Source organism: Drosophila obscura, unplaced genomic scaffold (genome assembly GCF_018151105.1).
Source record: "Drosophila obscura isolate BZ-5 IFL unplaced genomic scaffold, ASM1815110v1 contig_46, whole genome shotgun sequence".
NCBI classification, from domain to species: Eukaryota; Metazoa; Arthropoda; class Insecta; order Diptera; family Drosophilidae; genus Drosophila; species Drosophila obscura.
Window position 1 is genome coordinate 1,650,575 of NW_024542835.1, and position 18,006 is coordinate 1,668,580.

General features: G+C 45.8%; 9 protein-coding genes across 9 annotated transcripts in view; 3 read left to right on the top strand and 6 right to left on the bottom strand.

The window, feature by feature from the left end:
- The first annotated feature begins 145 nt into the window (after positions 1 to 145).
- Positions 146 to 1,794, top strand: LOC111075762 (origin recognition complex subunit 5). Its single transcript, XM_022369239.2, has 2 exons — positions 146 to 1,413; positions 1,471 to 1,794. Exons 1-2 carry the CDS (start codon positions 310 to 312, stop codon positions 1,753 to 1,755), a joined length of 1,389 nt encoding a protein of 462 aa, XP_022224931.1. The 5' UTR covers positions 146 to 309; the 3' UTR covers positions 1,756 to 1,794.
- Positions 1,758 to 2,927, bottom strand: LOC111075766 (DNA polymerase subunit gamma-2, mitochondrial). Its single transcript, XM_022369241.2, is given in 3 exon segments — positions 1,758 to 2,053; positions 2,055 to 2,155; positions 2,228 to 2,927. Coding segments are annotated over 3 exon segments (1,095 nt in total). The 3' UTR covers positions 1,758 to 1,759.
- LOC111075769 (glutamyl-tRNA(Gln) amidotransferase subunit C, mitochondrial) lies at positions 2,924 to 3,417 on the bottom strand. Its single transcript, XM_022369245.2, has one exon. It carries the CDS (start codon positions 3,362 to 3,364, stop codon positions 2,924 to 2,926), a length of 441 nt encoding a protein of 146 aa, XP_022224937.1. The 5' UTR covers positions 3,365 to 3,417.
- A 99-nt stretch (positions 3,418 to 3,516) lies between these two features.
- Positions 3,517 to 4,511, top strand: LOC111075767 (DNA-directed RNA polymerase II subunit RPB3). The gene has a single exon (XM_022369242.1). It carries the CDS (start codon positions 3,630 to 3,632, stop codon positions 4,455 to 4,457), a length of 828 nt encoding a protein of 275 aa, XP_022224934.1. The 5' UTR covers positions 3,517 to 3,629; the 3' UTR covers positions 4,458 to 4,511.
- LOC111075768 (probable 28S ribosomal protein S23, mitochondrial) lies at positions 4,453 to 5,265 on the bottom strand. The gene is made up of 3 exons (XM_022369243.2): positions 5,154 to 5,265; positions 4,933 to 5,094; positions 4,453 to 4,863 (listed from the first exon to the last, which is right to left on the bottom strand). The coding sequence occupies exons 1-3, from the start codon at positions 5,195 to 5,197 to the stop codon at positions 4,500 to 4,502; spliced, it is 570 nt and encodes a 189-aa protein (XP_022224935.2). The 5' UTR covers positions 5,198 to 5,265; the 3' UTR covers positions 4,453 to 4,499.
- An 887-nt stretch (positions 5,266 to 6,152) lies between these two features.
- The window catches only part of LOC111075808 (centaurin-gamma-1A), a 62,792-nt gene continuing 50,938 nt past the window's right edge, over positions 6,153 to 18,006 (top strand). The window contains exon 1 of the mRNA XM_022369298.2: positions 6,153 to 6,923. Within this exon, the coding sequence (XP_022224990.2) occupies positions 6,572 to 6,923 (352 nt within the window). The 5' untranslated portion in view covers positions 6,153 to 6,571. The remainder of the gene's footprint in view (positions 6,924 to 18,006) is intronic.
- Positions 10,680 to 11,457, bottom strand: LOC111075815. The gene is made up of 3 exons (XM_022369305.2): positions 11,348 to 11,457; positions 10,989 to 11,270; positions 10,680 to 10,933 (listed from the first exon to the last, which is right to left on the bottom strand). The coding sequence occupies exons 1-3, from the start codon at positions 11,384 to 11,386 to the stop codon at positions 10,721 to 10,723; spliced, it is 534 nt and encodes a 177-aa protein (XP_022224997.1). The 5' UTR covers positions 11,387 to 11,457; the 3' UTR covers positions 10,680 to 10,720.
- Positions 14,285 to 15,225, bottom strand: LOC111075814. The gene is made up of 2 exons (XM_022369303.2): positions 15,071 to 15,225; positions 14,285 to 15,009 (listed from the first exon to the last, which is right to left on the bottom strand). The coding sequence occupies exons 1-2, from the start codon at positions 15,147 to 15,149 to the stop codon at positions 14,357 to 14,359; spliced, it is 732 nt and encodes a 243-aa protein (XP_022224995.2). The 5' UTR covers positions 15,150 to 15,225; the 3' UTR covers positions 14,285 to 14,356.
- Positions 15,461 to 16,423, bottom strand: LOC111075812. Its single transcript, XM_022369301.2, has 2 exons — positions 16,297 to 16,423; positions 15,461 to 16,220 (listed from the first exon to the last, which is right to left on the bottom strand). The coding sequence occupies exons 1-2, from the start codon at positions 16,364 to 16,366 to the stop codon at positions 15,508 to 15,510; spliced, it is 783 nt and encodes a 260-aa protein (XP_022224993.1). The 5' UTR covers positions 16,367 to 16,423; the 3' UTR covers positions 15,461 to 15,507.

An 18,006-nucleotide genomic window follows, 5' to 3' on the forward strand; every position in this document is an offset into this window, starting at 1 on the left:
GACAGATCTATCCAATTTTGCTGGCTTGCTGGCTGTGTGAGCTGGAAAACATAATTTTTCTCAATTAGAGAAGGCTACGAAGACTAATTTGTCATTTTGTCCATCTTGCTATCTCTCTCTTCGCAGAAAAGTTAGCAAAGTCTAATGTCAGAACAGCATAAGTCAAAGTATAGCCTGATGCCGCCGAAATCAATCACCCGAAATATCGGCACGATGTCTCAATGTCGGTGTTATCGGTTACAGTGCTCGCATCGCGTTGGCGCGCTTTGATTCCCTGCCCTGCAGCTGTTTGCAAGAAAATCACAACAAATGGAAAATATCTGCGCCGCTTTGGAGCCGGTGTTTCCTTGCCGGGAGGCAGCCATCAAAACACTGGGCGAACTGATTGGAGACTCGCGGGAGGCCTATCCTTCGGCAATCTATCTGTTCGGGCACAGTGGGACAGGAAAAACAGCCCTAACCAGAGCATTCCTCCGAGAATGCAGCAGGCAGCAAGCTGTTCGCATTGCGAACATCGAGTGCATCGAGTGCTATAGCACAAAAATAATGCTGGAGAACATGTTGGACTCACTGGCTCCGCGTCCGGCCACAGGGGAAGCCGTTCGTGCCGATAACATGCTTGAGTTTGTGGAGCAGCTGCGTCGTTGGCATGACCAGGGAGCGAGATTCCAGAGCTTCCTGATAGTCGTAGACAATGCCGAGCGCTTGCGTGACATGGATGCAAATGTACTGCCCGTTTTGCTGCGACTCCAGCAGCTGACCAGCCTCAATCTATGTGTGATTCTCCTGTCACAGATTCCCTTCGAGAAGTTTTACAACAAAACGGGTCTGACGGAAGTCATTAGCCTGCATTTGGCCCAGTACAACAAGGCAGAGACGCAACGAATTCTCAGCTCGGACTTTTTTCAGGTGCGAGGGCACCTTCTTAAGCAATTTTCGAAGGATGGCCAGCGCCTCGCGATCTGCGAATCGGCCCTCACCGAGGACTTCTATAGCAACTACCTAAATCTCTTCCTCAGCGTATTCTACAAGGCTTGCCGGGACGTGCCCGAGCTGCAGTTGACGGCCCGTAAATGTTTCTCCATTTACTTGGAGCCCGTTTTGGATGGCACCGTTGAGTCTACAGATGTCTCCCGGCTGTGGCGACACATTGCTGGACCCTTGAGATCCGCCCTCACCCAGATCTATATGCGAATAGACAAGCCTCCGGAAGAGCAGGAGGGATCAGCACCCATCGAGGATCAGAGCGTTCGCAAGCTGGCGCAGTCGCTTGAGTTGCCCTACTATGCCAAATATCTACTTATTGCTGCCTTTTTGGCCAGTCACAACTCGGCCAACCAGGACAAACGGCTGTTCGTCAAGCACCATGGAAAGCAGCGTAAGAGAATGCAGACAGTCAATGCCAGAGCCAAGGTGCGTTCATTTACTCCGTTGCCGGTGAACATCTTAACACTTTCTGAACCTTTCCAGACTACAGAGAAGATGTCCACGACCCTGGGACCCAAATCTTTCAGCATTGATCGCTTGTTGGCCATCTTCTACGCCATTCTTGAGGAGAAAGTGGGCCTCACCTGCAACCTGCTGTCTCAGATCTCCACATTGGTTCACCTCAAGCTGCTCAGCTTTGTCTCTGGCGAGCAGAATATAATGGACGGCTCGGCCCGGCTCCAATGCACGGTCGGCCTCGAGTTTGTGCTCTACATCGGCAAGGTGGTCGGCTTCAACGTGCGCCAATATCTTTGCGATTTCATGTAGGGTATTAGTGTTTAAATATATTCAGTAAATAGTCTGGTACATCGCTTATGTGTATGGTCTCCGCCAGCCTGGTGTCTCGGCTGCGCAGCTGCAGCAATCCGTTTTGGAGCGTTTGCTCGCTCACGAGCAGCGTATAAGGCACACCCAGCATATCCGATTTTTCCATATGTTCCCTCAGTTCGGAAGCATCCTTTGTCAGGGCATATCCATCGCCTTGGCAAAGGCGCAGCCCTGCCCGGTGAAGGACGTCTTTTATGTGAAGGCAAAGGTCAGCCAAGTCTCCTGGCTGGGCTGGATCGACCTTTCAGGCAGGCGATTCCACACTGATAGGGCGCCAGAACACGGTTCAGCAACAGCGATTGAGTCTCGCGTCCGTGGTCACAGCCATCCAAAAGTAGAGCTGTGCCCAAGCGAAAGATTAAAAAAATCAATTCAAAGGAATTGCATAGGGCAGAATTGCCGGAATGCTTACCGCAGGTGGCTGTTTCCAGCTCAATCACAGATCGTATGACAGCCGGCGGCAGGGATTGGTCCGTCCTCGCATCGGGCAGTCGGAAATCATCGCCCTGCAGCATCACCATGCTCAGTTGCTCTACTGCCACTCCTACCTCTTCGCCGAACCTACATACGATGTCGATGGCTTGACAGTGTTTGGCATCCACCTCAACCGGCAGTTCGTGGGGTACGATTCGGTAGCGACTGGGATTCGAAGAGTACCTCATCCACCAAATCTTGCTCTCGCGCTGCATATTGTAAAAGTGCTCTAGGGCGCGATAGGGCTCCACCAAAAAGTCGGTAATTAAATGCGTAACGGGAGCCTTGTGGCCTAAGAAGGGCTCGGGCTGGCAGGAGGATGAGGATGAGGTGCACAGATGCTTTAGGAGTGTGGGACATTTTGCCTTTCGGGGATGCTCTCGAACCAGCTGCTCGAAGTGGGAACGGAATCGTTCGGTGCGGGCGAAGGAAAAACGCTGGAGGGGGGTGGAGAAAACTGCTTCAGAGGAATCGCTAGTGCCCAAATATGCAGCCAGCGGCCGCAGACTTAGCCACTGTTGTTTCAGCAGATCGGCATAGGCGTGTCCGTGAGCAAGCAGCTCGACTCGGCTGTCATCTAGGACGCGAAAGAAGCCAGCGGATTCCAAAGACCTGAAGCAACGACTCAGACGACTCATTGTTCCAGCGGAATATTGCCCGGCGGCGAGACGTAGTAGTCCTCGTCTGTCACCTTGGCGTTTTTCAGCAGCTCCACACGGCAGTCGCCTTCGTTCACCTCGTCGTTGCGTAATTGGAGCTGCTGATTCTCGAGCACGGTGTAGAGAGGCCGAACGTTGTCCGTATTGATGTGGGCTATCTTGTCCGCAAACTGGATGCTGCTCTTGAGCGTTTCCAATGCCTGTTCACTATCCAGATCCACTAGGGAGAGCCGCTCCAGCAATTGAATGGTTTTTGTGTCAATCTCCACTCTGTTGGCGATTGTGTCTGGAATGGCAGTGTCCACCGGCATTTGTGGCACCTTTGTCTCGTGTCGTAGCTCCTTGAAATCCAATTTGATTGCTTTTAAATCCGTTCTCGCGGCAATTTTGCAATAAAAACGTATATTTCGCAACATTCTTGCAAAATCAGAAATGTGCGCATCAGTGTTGCCAAGTAAGCTATTTTAGAGTAATGACCAATTCGTTATGAAGTTTTTGGCTATTATTAATTTCTTTTCCAGAAAAACAGCTATTTTTCTGATACAAATTTGGCAGCACTGATTCGATATCTGTGCCGCTCGTGCTATCGGTTTTACTCCCATCACTACCTCGCCGCTTTTTTCCGCCGCTGTTTTTAATTTTCTTAATAAAAACAAAACAAAAACAAACTAGCCAGCAATAATGCCGTATGCCAATCAACCCAACGTGCAGATAACCGAGCTAACGGACGACAATGTGAAATTCGTGCTGGAGGACACCGAGCTCAGCGTGGCCAACAGTCTGCGGCGCGTTTTCATTGCCGAGACTCCAACGCTGGCCATCGACTGGGTGCAACTAGAAGCCAACTCCACAGTGCTGTCGGACGAGTTTCTGGCCCATCGCATCGGGCTGATTCCGTTGATATCCGACGATGTGGTCGAGCGTCTCCAGTACACGCGGGATTGCATCTGCCTGGACTTCTGTCCCGAATGCAGCGTGGAGTTCACCCTTGACGTCAAGTGCAACGAGGAGCAGACGCGCCACGTGACTACCGCTGACCTGAAGTCCAGCAATGCAAAAGTGCTGCCGGTAACCTCCCGTAACCAGGGAGAGGAGGATAACGAATACGGCGAAAGCAGTGATGAGATCCTAATTATAAAACTGAGGAAGGGACAGGAACTGAAGCTGCGTGCCTATGCCAAGAAGGGCTTTGGAAAGGAGCACGCCAAGTGGAACCCCACCGCCGGCGTGTGCTTCGAATACGATCCGGATAACTCCATGCGGCACACCCTCTACCCCAAGCCGGACGAGTGGCCCAAGAGCGAGCACACCGAACTGGAGGACGATCAATTCGAGGCCCCCTACAACTGGGAGGCCAAGCCAAACAAGTTCTTTTTCAACGTAGAGTCCTCGGGGGCCCTCAAGCCGGAGAACATCGTCATTATGGGCGTCCAAGTGCTGAAGAACAAGCTCTCCAATCTGCAGACGCAGCTCAGTCACGAGTCGCAAAACGATGCTTTGGCCGTTTGAAATGTATGCATACATATATTTTTAGTTTATAAACAATTTCGACTAATCCTTGAACAAGCTGCCTATGTTAATGCCCACGCCGCTGTCCTTTTTCCTTTCTTTGGGCGGACTTGAGAACTTGTCTTGCTGCCCGCCAGCCTCCATGAAGTCGCTCATTAGCTGGCTTTTCGTCTCTACGTCTAGATCGGTGCCTGCGACAGCAGGTTCCTCCGTGGTGGCGTCAAGACGGGATTGCTGCCGCTGCTCCGCCAAAAAGTCCAATGCCGTCTCGTATATTCTCTGCTCATCCAGGGCTCCCTGGGCCTTAAGGTTGCTGTAGATCTGCAAAAACTGCTGCGACTGTGTACTCCGCTTGTTGTCGAACAGGGATATCGTTTCATTGGGCCTGTTATGCTTGTGCAGTTTCCTGTGCATGGACAAATCGACAAATTAGTTTTGGCTCTAAGTAATGAACGGCCGGCAGTCTCAAACATACGCTCTTACTACATCCTCAGCATAGAATATGTTGCGCACTGGCACCTCGGGAGCTGGTCTGTCGAAACGGGGCTCCGCCTTGGGTGGAAAAGCGGCGTAGACGTCATACCAGATTGGCTTGTCCTCTGTTTTCATGGCACCCCCACGGAGCAGACCCTGAACCCTTTTAAGAAAAAGCAGGTGGTATCAGTGTGTGTGGTGCATTGGCGGAAGCCTGCTTACCTGGTAAAGATAGTCCCGATTTTCTCAAGTCTGCTTTGTGCCATAGTTGCTGTTTGCACTTTATTTTTAGTAAATTAAAATTACGACATGCGATGGTCACCGACAAGCAGTGCATTTATAGGTAAAATATACCGCTTGACCCTCAGAAATATTTCGAAATATACCTTGTCATTATCAAAATATACCGTAAATATACTGACGGACGCGAAAAGATGCGGATATTCCTCGATTTTAATATTCTGTTGAATATTACTAGCTAGCTAGCCCTCTCATCCCTAAGCAAATAATTTTATCCAATTCATCAATCAATTTTTTTACAAGATTGGCTAGTTTTCAGATCTTATTTTTATTGGATTGTTTACATAATAGGGTTCAAACAAAAACGGCCAAAGCATAAAATGTAAGTGTGCACCGGAATTTGACGTCATTGTTGCTGATGCAATGGACATTTTTGTACCCTATTTCCTTGAATTAATGTTAAATTTGTTGTTCGAAGCTTAGATTGGCACGTTTTTTACCTATTCATGCATTTGATTTGTGCTCTGTTTATACAATTATCTCGCTCCCGATTCTGCAAGCTGCAAAGTTTCAATAGTATCATTAAAACAGAGACTGAGTAGACTCTGCACTCATTGGAGCCTGAGATTATAAACATTGCCTCCATGGGTATACAAGGTACTAAAAAAAAGACGTTGATATGTAGCAAATGTGTAGTTACCGTGTAGTTACCACGTGAGTTTTTGATTAAACTTTATTTTATAAGCAATCCAATAATTGGAGGTCCATAGAACAAACTATATTGTAAAAAATGTATTCATCAATCTGATAAAATTATGTGTTTAATGGTGAGAGTCCTAACTAGTTTGTAATATTAAATCGAATATCAAAGTTGAGAAATATGATTTTCCTCGGTATATTTACGGTATTTATTATGAAAATGATATGGTATATTTTTGGGGTATATTTTGTTGATAAGTCCGCGGTCACACTTGTCGCAGATTCCAGCAGAGCAGAGAAAAACCTATGCTGCGCTGCCCCCGCCCGCCCCGTCGTGAACTACCGTAATTTTCGCTCTGTTTTGATTGTTTGTGCAGGTGTAAAAATCGATCTATTGAATTGAGTTGACTCCGCGGGGGGCAAATGCTCTACAGATATTCGTCTGACTACCATCCCAACTGACAGTGCGTGCTGTGGAGGCTCCCCATAATTGTCGTCGTCGTGCCGTCGTTTGATTGTGTTTTTGGAAAATGTTGCTGCGCGTCGCGATTCAGGAAAATTGTGCCATCGCTTGAGTGTCGTATGCCGTGTGCGTGTGTGTTTGTTTGTGTGTGTGTTTAGTTTACATTTACCCTGCTCGATCGGACGCAATTTAAGTTAATTAAAAACGTTGGCTAATTCTCGATTTTGACGCCTACGCAATGAGTAACTATCATCCGCACTCGTTGTCGCATCCGCACCAGCTCCAGCTCCAGAGCCATCATCTGACGCAGCCCCAGCCGCAGCAGCAGCAGCGTCATCATAATCAGACGCCCACAACCACCCAACTATTGGGGGATCGATCGGCCTCGTCCTCATCGTCATCCTCAATGCTGGTCGCCACCCAGCCTCCGCAACCGCTGATAAGCAACTCTTTAGCCATACGCCAGGAGATCCAGCGCTTCGAGAGCGTCCACCCATCGATCTATGCCATATACGATCTGATCGATTTGCTGCCCCTATCCGATGCCCAGATAGCCCAATCCATTCGGGACCATGTGGTCTGCATTGAAGGTGAGTCCAAGTCTCATCATTGAATTGAATTTTCCTGCATTTCGCATCGTGCGCATTATGCGCCGTATGGGCATGGGTCAAGACCCTTGGATCCTTTAGAATAGATAGAAATCTCTTGATTAAACATGTTCCACACCTCTTTGGGCTGCCTCCATTGTTGTTTGTTATTTGTTATGGACTGGACTTGTGGTTGTCTTTGTTTGGAGTGCTTTATGCTAATCTCTGACCGAAAATCTATGAAGCAACCAATACCAACCCCCTTCTGATTGTTGCCAAAATGTCCATTGAAGCGGGAACAGCAGACGGACGGCAGAGGCCATTGAAAGTGTTGTCGTTGTCGTTTCCAAAAAGAAAGAGCTTCGCTTTTTGTTTAAAACAAGCTTTTCTGCCCAATTTCCAATGTGTCTGTGTGTGTGTGTGTGTGTCGTGTTCCTCCGTGCCGCTGCCACAGTCGCAGCTTCAGCTACAGAGCCGCCTCAATGTGCGGGGCATGAAATTTGATGCTCGATGCTACCTTCTTCTTCTTCTTTTTCTTCCTCCTCTCGCAGCAGCAACAACATCTCAAAACCGAATCCGAATCCGCTCACAAACGAAAACCGAAAACCAAAAAAACCGGTTCTTAAATGGTTTATTAGAAAATCTCTCGCGGCTTCCCGAAAATGTAAACAAAATCGTCAGAGTCCGCCTCCTGCCCTTGTTGTTGTTGTTATTGTTGTTGCTGCCTGAAGAACATGCCTTTTCTGTCCGCGCTCTTATCGTGCAAACCAGATACATATTGTATGTATGTTCATACATTACATATGTATGTACATAAATACATACGTATGTAGGTATGTATGCAAGTAGGAAACACGAGAGGAGACAGTCCAATAGACAGTTTTGCACGCGACTTTCTTATTGTCGATTCCTTTCCCGATTCTAGTTCGTTTGTCTTTGCGGGACTCGGGAATTGGGAAAGGGACAGAATGATGAATGATGCCTTCAATAATACCTTGTAAACGCGGGCAGCAGAGGGGTATGCTTTGTCTGTGTAGCAGTGGCGACGGACAAGTGAACTTTTCGATCCCATAAGAGATACCATGCGATTTCTGAGGCATGGGCATCTAATAGTCTAGTTGGAATGGATATCGTATAGCGTTTCTACGTTGTTTAGTTGCTTGAAAGCAAAACCTACTATTGGCATTTTCCGTTCGAAATGCTTGTTTATTTATAGGCTCCAACAATAACGGGAGAAGGTCGAAAGCACTTAAGTGGAAGCTCAACAAAAGTCGATGAAGAAATTCGGTCTTCGTTCCGTCTTTTGTTTGACAGAATCAAATGGCTGGGCAATAGTTCTGTAGTCCATTGGGCTCTCCATGTGTCACACCGATTTGCATATTGGCAAAGCCATTAAATGGCTTTAATAAACCATAAAAAGACGATATAAGCATATCAATCGCATCGTTACCACAAAATACCTAATAGTTCTACGGACAGAAATAACTTGCGTATCTCCGAACACACTTGTACTCATACCTACATACATATACATATGTACATACATATACATATTTGTCTGTTTGTTTTTATTTTTCTTGTGAATAAAAGGAGTAGTAGTCGGGGGACTGGCAGATACAGATACAACACACGAATAAAGTAAAACGCCGCTGGCGGTAGTCAAAAAAACAAATTTCCTCTCTTATCTCAAATGGCCCGCGACGTCGCGTCCGTCGCGAGGGTGTCCGGTCTCCCGGCTTTCCCATTAAAGCGAATGCAATTAGCGCCCCTCGACTATTTGTTGGGATTACAATAAAAGTTCATGTGCCCTTTGGCCACGATGGGCCACTGTTGAACTGTTAAAAGAGCTGCAGCCAACAGTCATGGAACGATACTGATTAATTGTTATGTAATACCTTTGCGGGATGATGTGGATTCCCTGCAAAAGTTTATCAAAAGTGAACACAAAAGGGATATAACCCAGTGGCACCACCATCATCAACCATCGAATGGAACAGTGGCATAGAACTAATTTCGAATGCAGTGGAAGCAGCTTGGTGCGTAATACTATAGAATCACAGCAAGTACTCCCTGCACCTTGCATTATATCGAAATTCTTGATGAAATACTTGAAACTGAACATTACAATTATTATAGAATTTGGGAATAAGAAAAACCTTATCAGCGAAACTAGAGCCTAGCAGAGTATGCCTTGCCATTCAACGACATATTTGTTGTTTTTTCATTTTTGTAATTCCGAAAATAACACTCGACTAATGAATATACGGCCTGGTTCCTTTAGCTGTTTCCATTTAGACAGACTTTTCGGAATCAGAATATTCGACTATGTGTGGCAAAAGTCCCGAGGGTAAATATACAGATAGAAACTGGAATCAACACAAAAGTTTACCTTAAAGTAGGAATAATTTGAGTCCCATAGATACGAGTATATTCGTCAGCATCAACATCAGAAGCATGTTTCTATAATTCTGTTAGTCTTTTATAAAAGTTTCCGAATTTAGTCCCACATAATCTAATAAGAATTTGATAGCTAGACATATGACACGAATGAAAGAGCTGTCGCCTAGCAATTAGGCTTGAGCATTGAGTTGTTGTTTTATTTGAATCGAATTTAATTAATGTATATCAATCAGAGTTATTTCGTATCAATCTAATCGTTCGTTATCTTGTGCCGAAAATAACTTTTAATTTTTTAGTTCTTCCAAAGTTTCAAGTTCTCGTCTTCTCTTCAGTCGCCGCTCTGTCAGCGTATCTACTTCCAGTTCTGCCCATTTATTTAATAATTGCATTTTTAATTTTCACTGTTATCTTTAAACTTATTGGAAAAGAATGTGGCAGCCTCCGACACCGCCCATCATCGCGGCCGGTTCCGTTGATACGTATCTCCGTCAAGTGTCGGGTAGGCCCCTCTTATCGGCCCGCGCCCTCGGAACTGCTGTTTATTTATTCTTAATTGTACAATAATATTGACATGCGGATTGTCAAAAGAATTATGGTCCGCCGCCACTGCCATTCTGTCTGTGCCATTCGGAAGTGGAACAATCGCTGTTGTGCGTCGATGCGCTCGATAGCGTGACACGGCCGGAGATGCCATTGGGATTGAATTGGTTATAATGCCCCCCTAGCTCCACTCCCATCCGTGACTCTCGTCTATTTTTAACGCAAATTGCATTAAAAATAGTATCTTGCACTTTGCTGGCATTTGCTATTTTCGTCATTCGGAATTGCACAACAATTTGTTGCGAGTTTCAATAAAAAGCTGAACAAAAGAAATGCAAATTCGAGAGAGAATTTTGCGGCGAGGCAATTGAGTCTTATAATGTGCCCGAATTTGGTGCTCTGCTCGCCCGCTGGCGAATGATTCACGAAATCGTGACAGCTCTGAAGAAATTTATCATTCCGTTTGAGGGTTCTTCCTCTGCCTCCCTCCTACAATACAATTATACATACCAATATTTTGCGTTTCGAAACAGTAAGACTGTTGGACTATACGAGTATCAGAGTTTAATTAAAGCCCATTTCATTTAGTTTTTCTGTGTGCAAAAGCGTCTCTATATCGGATTATTCATATACACAAGTACATATGTAGGAGTATATGCCTATGCTATATTGTTATTGAACGCACTGTACTTTCATATATGGCAAACTGTGATGAATGGCAGAGAAAAATGGTTAAATATCAAACGGTTTGAAGATCAAATCATCCCACATATGTCGATGTTGGGATGAGATTATGACGCTAAAAGAGAGATATTCCACTCGAGTGTCACACATATTGGGTTTATTGCTGTTTTCTGTGTTCAGTTACGGATAATGTCATTCGATAGCCCCTCGAAGTGGTTCTCCACGACCCTGCCACTGAGCTTGGCCATTTTCCAGAAATATGCCGCCACTTCGGAGACGAAACTCTTTGAGATCTCCTGCAGTTTCCCATCCGTGAGCAGGGCCTTGTACTCGTCATCGCTGAGGCCCGTTTCAGACTGTCTGTTCAGCAATAAAGGCGATTTCCTGAACTAAATTGGACGGAAACTAGTAAGAGATCTTTTTCCTGAAGGATTCCACACTTACATCTTCGAAGATATCAAGCCATATTTGATCCTTCTTGTCCAGATCGTTCTCCGCAATCGCCTCGTTCACGCGCGACACATAAAGATCTATGTCAGTGGCCCTCCTCGACTGGGGGTTCAGCTTGGCCTTCACCTCCGTAAAGTATGCGATTTGTGCTCGGAAGAGGCCGTTTAGCAGCCTGACGGTCTCCTCGCGGGCCTCCTGTTCCAGTTGCCTCTGCACCGGATCGTCCGACTTGTTGCTCGATGTCGGATCGCGAACTGTGGGTGCCGCCAGCACGAGCTGCCAGAAAGATCAGATCGATTGATAGATCGATAATAAGCGGATGATAATACCGAGGGATTATCGCCTACACTCACCTGAGCCAGCAAAAGCAGGGGGAAATATTTGAGCAGCATTCTCTCGTTTAGGGTCTAGATGATGCTGCGTCCTCTGTGTATGGATGTCGGTTATGAACTGAGTATTGGTCGAAATATATGTAAATATATTTAATTGGAAGCGATGCGATGGGCTGTTCGATTCGCCTAGAAAGCTAAGCTGCTGATAAGCGCACGAAGGCTTTGCAGCTTTAGAGTACAATTTAGTTCTCTCTGAGCGACGGCTCTGTAGATGGTGATAATTATTTTCAATGAATTTTCAGATTTCTGTATTATTGCGTCGCACATATGTATGTGCGTGGATTTTGGGCACGTTTCCAGAGAGTGAGAGTAATACGATGTATAAGTATGGACATAGGATGTACATACATTCATACATATGTATATTATAGATTGGTCTAGGTTCTGAGTTTTCAAGGCCACTTCAGCTGATGCCACAATAGAGCTTTCGAACAATATCACTCGTAGAGTATCATCTGATTGGGCACTACAAATTTCCCATTAGCGAAAGGTTGCATTAGTTTAAAAAGACACGAACAGAGACCATTCGCCGGAGTACGGGCACAAAGTTTATCATTTAGTCCGATTACATACAGCTGTGGTCATTGAAATAGTAGTGCCGCACTTCCCCACTTTCAGGACTGTTTTTGAGACACGTCCAGTATTCCAAATTAGACATGTGATCCTTTCTTGGAAAGCTTAATATGCAAGCATTATAACCCTGAAGAAATCGTATTGCATTTGCATTCCATCTTCTATGGAATGGCGAACTTCCCCCGACCCCAGCCTTCTCTTGCACTGTATACCAATACAAGGAGTACGACCATATACTTTAGCTACAATATTAGGTGTTATCTCGGTTCATGTAATATAAGTACCTCGGAATCACGCGGGACACCCGCCTGACCTTTGCCAGCCACACAAGGATGGTCAGAAGCGCCTTGGAAAGCAAGGCTAGAAAACTCCACTGGCTTCTTAAGCCTAACAACAAGCTCAGCCTGGTCAGCAAGATCCGCATATATGTATAAGGTAATCCTGGCGCCTGCATGGAGGTATGGCATCCAGGTCTATGGTATCGCAGCAAAAACGAACATTCACAGTATCAGGGTGTTTCAGAACACAAAGATCTGTGGGTGCTGTATGTATGTATGTCCGTAATAGAGACAACGCCAAAGACCTTGGAGTCCCCTCAGTCGGTGACATTATTACGAGCAAGCCACAAGATACTTGACCAAACTAAGGAGCCGCCCGAACTCCTCGCTAGAAGATTGGTAAGGAGCAGAACCAGGCTAAGGTTAAACCGCATCCATCCGTCCGACTTGGCCACCAGGAACATATAAATTCCTGTTGCACAATCTCCGTTTTCGTCCGTTGGTCCCGCATTTAACTTAATATAGTACATAGTAAATAGAAATTGTCCTTGACCCTTAACAAAAGTTGCTAATCAACAGTAACAGTACGTTGTACTGTAATTGTACTTTATTGTCTGTGATAATTGTTTACCTAAAAAAATGTAACAAGGAAAGTTCGTCGGACTGAGTATGCCATTGGCCTAAGCGCAAAAAGTGGCAACGAGTATTTTTCGAACATAAGCACGATAAGAACACATAGATAGATATATACACATATGTATGTACATACACATAGGAATACACATACGAATAGATTTTTACACTCATAGAAACATAATGGGGATGCAGTAATAAACTGTAAAATTTATAAAATTCAACAGAAGTACCTCCAGTGGTACCATCCGAGTCCTACTGTGCCCAGCATAGAGACAAGTGCATTCTTATCTTGCATTCTTAAATGCATACAAATGATCGATAATCTGCTTTCGACCAACCTCGACCGATATACATACATACGTAGACACATACATACATACATATGTATGTATGTATGTAGTACAAAATGATCTAAGGATTCCGTAAATGTTGAAGTTATCGTCTCTTTCACCATTGTATTCTGATTAGAATGGTTTTCAGCGATCATTGCATTCTGATTCGAGTAATTATCAGCGAGAGAAAATCCGATTTGCCGATAACAACATTCGATTACAGCTAGGTGGCTCTTTCCCAAATTAGTGTAAAATTTCGTAGAATTTTTTGGGACGTTTAAAATTTAAATGAACTGAACGATTTGTTTTGAATGTGTAGCATACTTTTGGGGCGTTTGCAGGAACTGCTGTAGAATTCATGTCAAATGCATGAAGAAGTGTCATTTGGCGTGTCCCGTCGAACAGGAAATTAAAACCAACTAATTAGTTTTGGTTCGATTGCTTCAAAATTACCCACAAAAAAGGGCCATGTCGATGCGGCGTACGTGTACATTTATGTATTAATGTAGTTGTGCTGTAGTTGTACATGTAGAAACATGACAATACTCGCGATTTTACAGTTTAATATTGTTTTCGTTTTTAATATCTCCGTTTTATAGTAGGTAATGTGGGCGTGGCATGGATTTTTGCAATAGAAATAATCTCCGCAAACAAAATTGCCAGATTGGATCAGGAAAATAGGTTTTTTTCAAGGCCAATCAATTGTAGTATATTCTTTATATGACACAGTGTACAAATCTTAAGAACCATGTACATAATATGTACTACATACATACATATATGGCTAAACTCTCCCCTTTGATTCTCAGGGAGGGCTCCAACCAGAGTATCGTACGACCACATCTACATAATTGTATGTACATATGTATGTTTGTGGATCCCTGCCCCTGCCTCTGGACACGTGCGGCTGAGAGACTGTACTCGAACCCTTCTCTGACGACTATGGCTGGAATAATCAAACTGTGCAAAAGGAAATGCGACTATGAGACTAATCTGAACGATTAGATTAAGCAAATCAATGGTTGGCTGTTTGGCTCTGTTTTGCAGCTGCTGGTGGGCTGCTAAAAAAACACAATGGGTTTATGGCTGCCGATTATAGGCAAATTTAACATCAAGACTTTGGATCGGTTTTATTATGTTTTATTTGCGGACTAGTTTTTTGCGCCGGTAATAATGGCAATGAGGTCGCTCAGGGTACGATCCCCAATGAGGTCGTTGCAGAGAGGAGTCACCAGCTCGTTGAACCAAGTGGCCACGAACTCTGTGTTTTCGTTAACCGTCAGCGTGATGAACTCCTCGACGATCTCGTTTAGCTTTCGGTTGAAGATGCGGTACTTGGAAAGGTTCTCGATCTCCGAGGCCACGTTGCCCACCGAGGGGTAGACAAGGACGCTCTTCACCTTCATTTGTTTCGAGATGATGCCCAGCGAATAGGAGATCCGTCCCTTCAGGTTGAAGTCCTCCAGGGCCAGGTAGGCGCCTCCGTCGCGCTTCATCCGATACCCACTGCCCACGTCGGCCTGGTACTGGGTCGTGAAGTTGATGCTCCCGAAGTTCAGCTCGAAGTCCACACGACTCCGGATCGCGTCCACGTCCATGATGATCACCTCGAAGCCGTTGAGGCCCTCCAGCACAAAGTCGTTGATCTCTCCGCTGGCGCTAAACTCTCCGGTGCTGAACTTGAAGGTCTGGTGCTTGACCTCGGCGGGAGCCATCTTGGGCATTGGTCCATAGCCCGTCTCCAGAAGTCTTCTGAACACCTCCAATAGATCCAAGATTATGCTGCCCATGGAGCGACCCTCAACTAAAGGAAGTTCGTGTTTAGTTAGCCTCTTGCCACACCCGGTCTTACTTTGGGCTCTTACCAGCCAATGGTTCGGCCACTTCGGCGGCCTGGCAGTGGCCCAGGGCCAGGAGAACGGCGATCAAAACACAGGACTTCATCTTTATGCAGGCACAAAACTCGACACTACACGAGTCAACTTGTCTTCTTCAGTGAGTAAAACACCACTAACCAAGGCCAGCGGAGTCCCTGGCTCTTATATAGTCCCTACATCGTTCAGATAAACTATCTGTATATGTAGCAGCATTCGTTAATCGGCAAGAAATTTCGCAAAGTGCTATAAAGCCACCCCCCCTCCGATAAGGAAAGCTTTAGATTAGTCGCTGGTTAGTGTTGCAAATCTAGCAAATGCCGAAGGAAAAGAGACAGGAGAGGAAAAGCCAACGGGGAAAATAAAAACCAACGTTAATCATAATGGGTTCACTCTAGAACTGTGTTTTAATCAGTGCGTGGATTCATTCACCATTCCAACTCTGGGGGAATGCAGACCTCCTTCTCGCCACCCTCACCATCGCCACCGGAGCCGGCGATGACATCGGCAACGCTGATATCGTCGAGGACATTGTTGACCGCGGGCAGGGCAATCGACTCGATGGTGTCGGCGATCAGGTCCTCGTTCTCGTTGACTGCCGTCTCGACGGCCTCGGCGAGGTACAGGTTCATCTTCTCGTTGATCATGCCATGGCCCATGATGCCTTCGATCTCGGAGTCGACCTCGCCCAAGTGGGTGCGAACCTCCAGGGACTTGAGCTTCAGTTTGCCGGAGATGACGCCCAGGGAGTACTTGAGGGTGCCCCAGATGACCATGTCCTTGATGGCGAACTTGGCGTGTCCAGCGCCGATCAGGTTGATGGTGAAGCCGAACTTCTTCAGCAGCACCGTCAGATCGTAGCTGGTGTCCACGTTCACGTTGCGGAAGCTGAACTTGTAGGTGACCTTGCTGGTGAGGGCATTGACCTTCATCTCGTCAATCTCGAAGTCGTTCATGCCATTCAGACGGAAGTGATCGATGCTGCCCTTGGCCTTAAAACCGCTCGTGTCGATGTCAATGTTCTTGTGGTCGATTCGGAGTGGGGCTAGTGGGGGAATGCCCAGGCCGGCAAAGCCGCAGGGCATCTGCTCCTGAATGCCGTAGATCATATCCTCAATGGTGCTGGAGATCGACTGGGAGTCTGATAGATCGACAAGGAAACGCAAATTAGGAATGATTTCAATAGAGATCAATAGAGACGCTGGCTCTTCACTCACCGATGGGCTCGCCCACGGACGCCGCGCTGGCGTAGGCAACGAATGCCAAGAGAGCCACGAAGATTTTCATTATTGCTGCTGACTTTTGAGTCCTACAAACTGATCGCAGTACGAACCGTATTTATACTACTCAATCGTCCGGACGGGCCCGCAGCTTTTTATAGACCCACGCCCAGGTGGTGTGTGATAAGGCCCTGCCCCCGCCTGCTGGTCTCGAGTACGATTTGATTAGCGATATTCGATCAATGCCTATTTGCTGTCTTATCTGGCTCTGCTTCTGGGCTGTGGGGCATGGCTATGGCTCCTCGATCCATTGGAGAATTTTTAATTTCGATGATTATTTATATTAATCAGGGCACTTAGCCCGAGGAAATAATGATCAGATCTCTAGATGGCATAAAACTCTCTAATGAAACTTTCCAAAGGTCCCTTTGGAGAATTGTGATTTCCTTGTCTTGCCATTGGCTTGCCCTTTTGGTTAACCATTTTAACCTTGAATAGGGTTAAAATTAGGCCAATAGAAATTCATATGTAAATGGATAATTTAATAGCATGAAAACAATCCTATCCAGTCCGGAAGAAATCTCTTCAACTGAGAATATTGTGTATTGTTGATTCCGAACGATTCATTTCTCTGTAATGTTCGGCCAGCTGCCACTTACTAGTTAGACTTATCTATATTTTGATGTAAAACGATTACAAATCGAACAAAGGTTGGAGATAATATTGTAGCAAAGGAAACTCTTCTCTCCCCTGGTCCCCTAGTGAACATTCACCGAAAGATGGGAAATAATTTCCCATAAACGAATTGACACAGAAAAGAGAGCATTCTCCATGATAACAGATCGGATGTGTGGCTATATTATATTGAATTTTGTATTGATTGAAATGGAAAAATCAGCTGTTATTTGCCAGTCACATGAGAACGTGGAATGGACCATTCCCAGTAGACCGAGGATGGAATGAATAGAATGAAATGGAATTATGGAGTTAGCCGGATGTCGATCCACTGAAATCGATCAACATGGAGGTTTTATTTTCGGAATCGAGCACAAAAAATGCCAGTGGCTTGGCTTAATATAATCCACGTACTTCCCTGGATCTTAACTCTGCGAATTGTTTGTTGTTTGATTAATAATCATAAAATGTTCGAGTGTGATTTATGGCCGATGGACTTGATTGGTTTATTTAAGAGACTTAGCAAGAGGATTATTAATAGAACGTTATGGAGGACAACAGACAGCAGGTGGACTGTCGAATTCCCTGTAGGAAAATGGTAAAGGGTATACAAATACCTACTGGCATGCTGGGATTTGTCGGACGCAAACTCTACCTTTATAGACTTTGTGTGGCAATGCCGGCACCAAGGAGGTGTAAAGTCGAGAAGACCCGCAGCACCTTTGTGTGTGCACAGAATGTACCCCCATTCGAGCTGGGAGTGAGGACTGATTAGATCGGTCGGTAATCCGTGGACACCTGCATGAAGTCGTCGTCTGACGCAGTTTTCGGTAGCCAAAGCCAAAGCCAACGACAACACCAAAGCCATTTAACTATGTCGCAATGATAGGCCATATATATTCCCCATTTGAAGCGATATTGACACTCGATTGGCCAATTGGGAGATTGGGCCAAAAACAAGCCACTTGTGTGGCATGCTGCTCGGGCAAGTACCTCCCCGTAGAATGGTTGGATGGATGTTCTGTGCTCTAA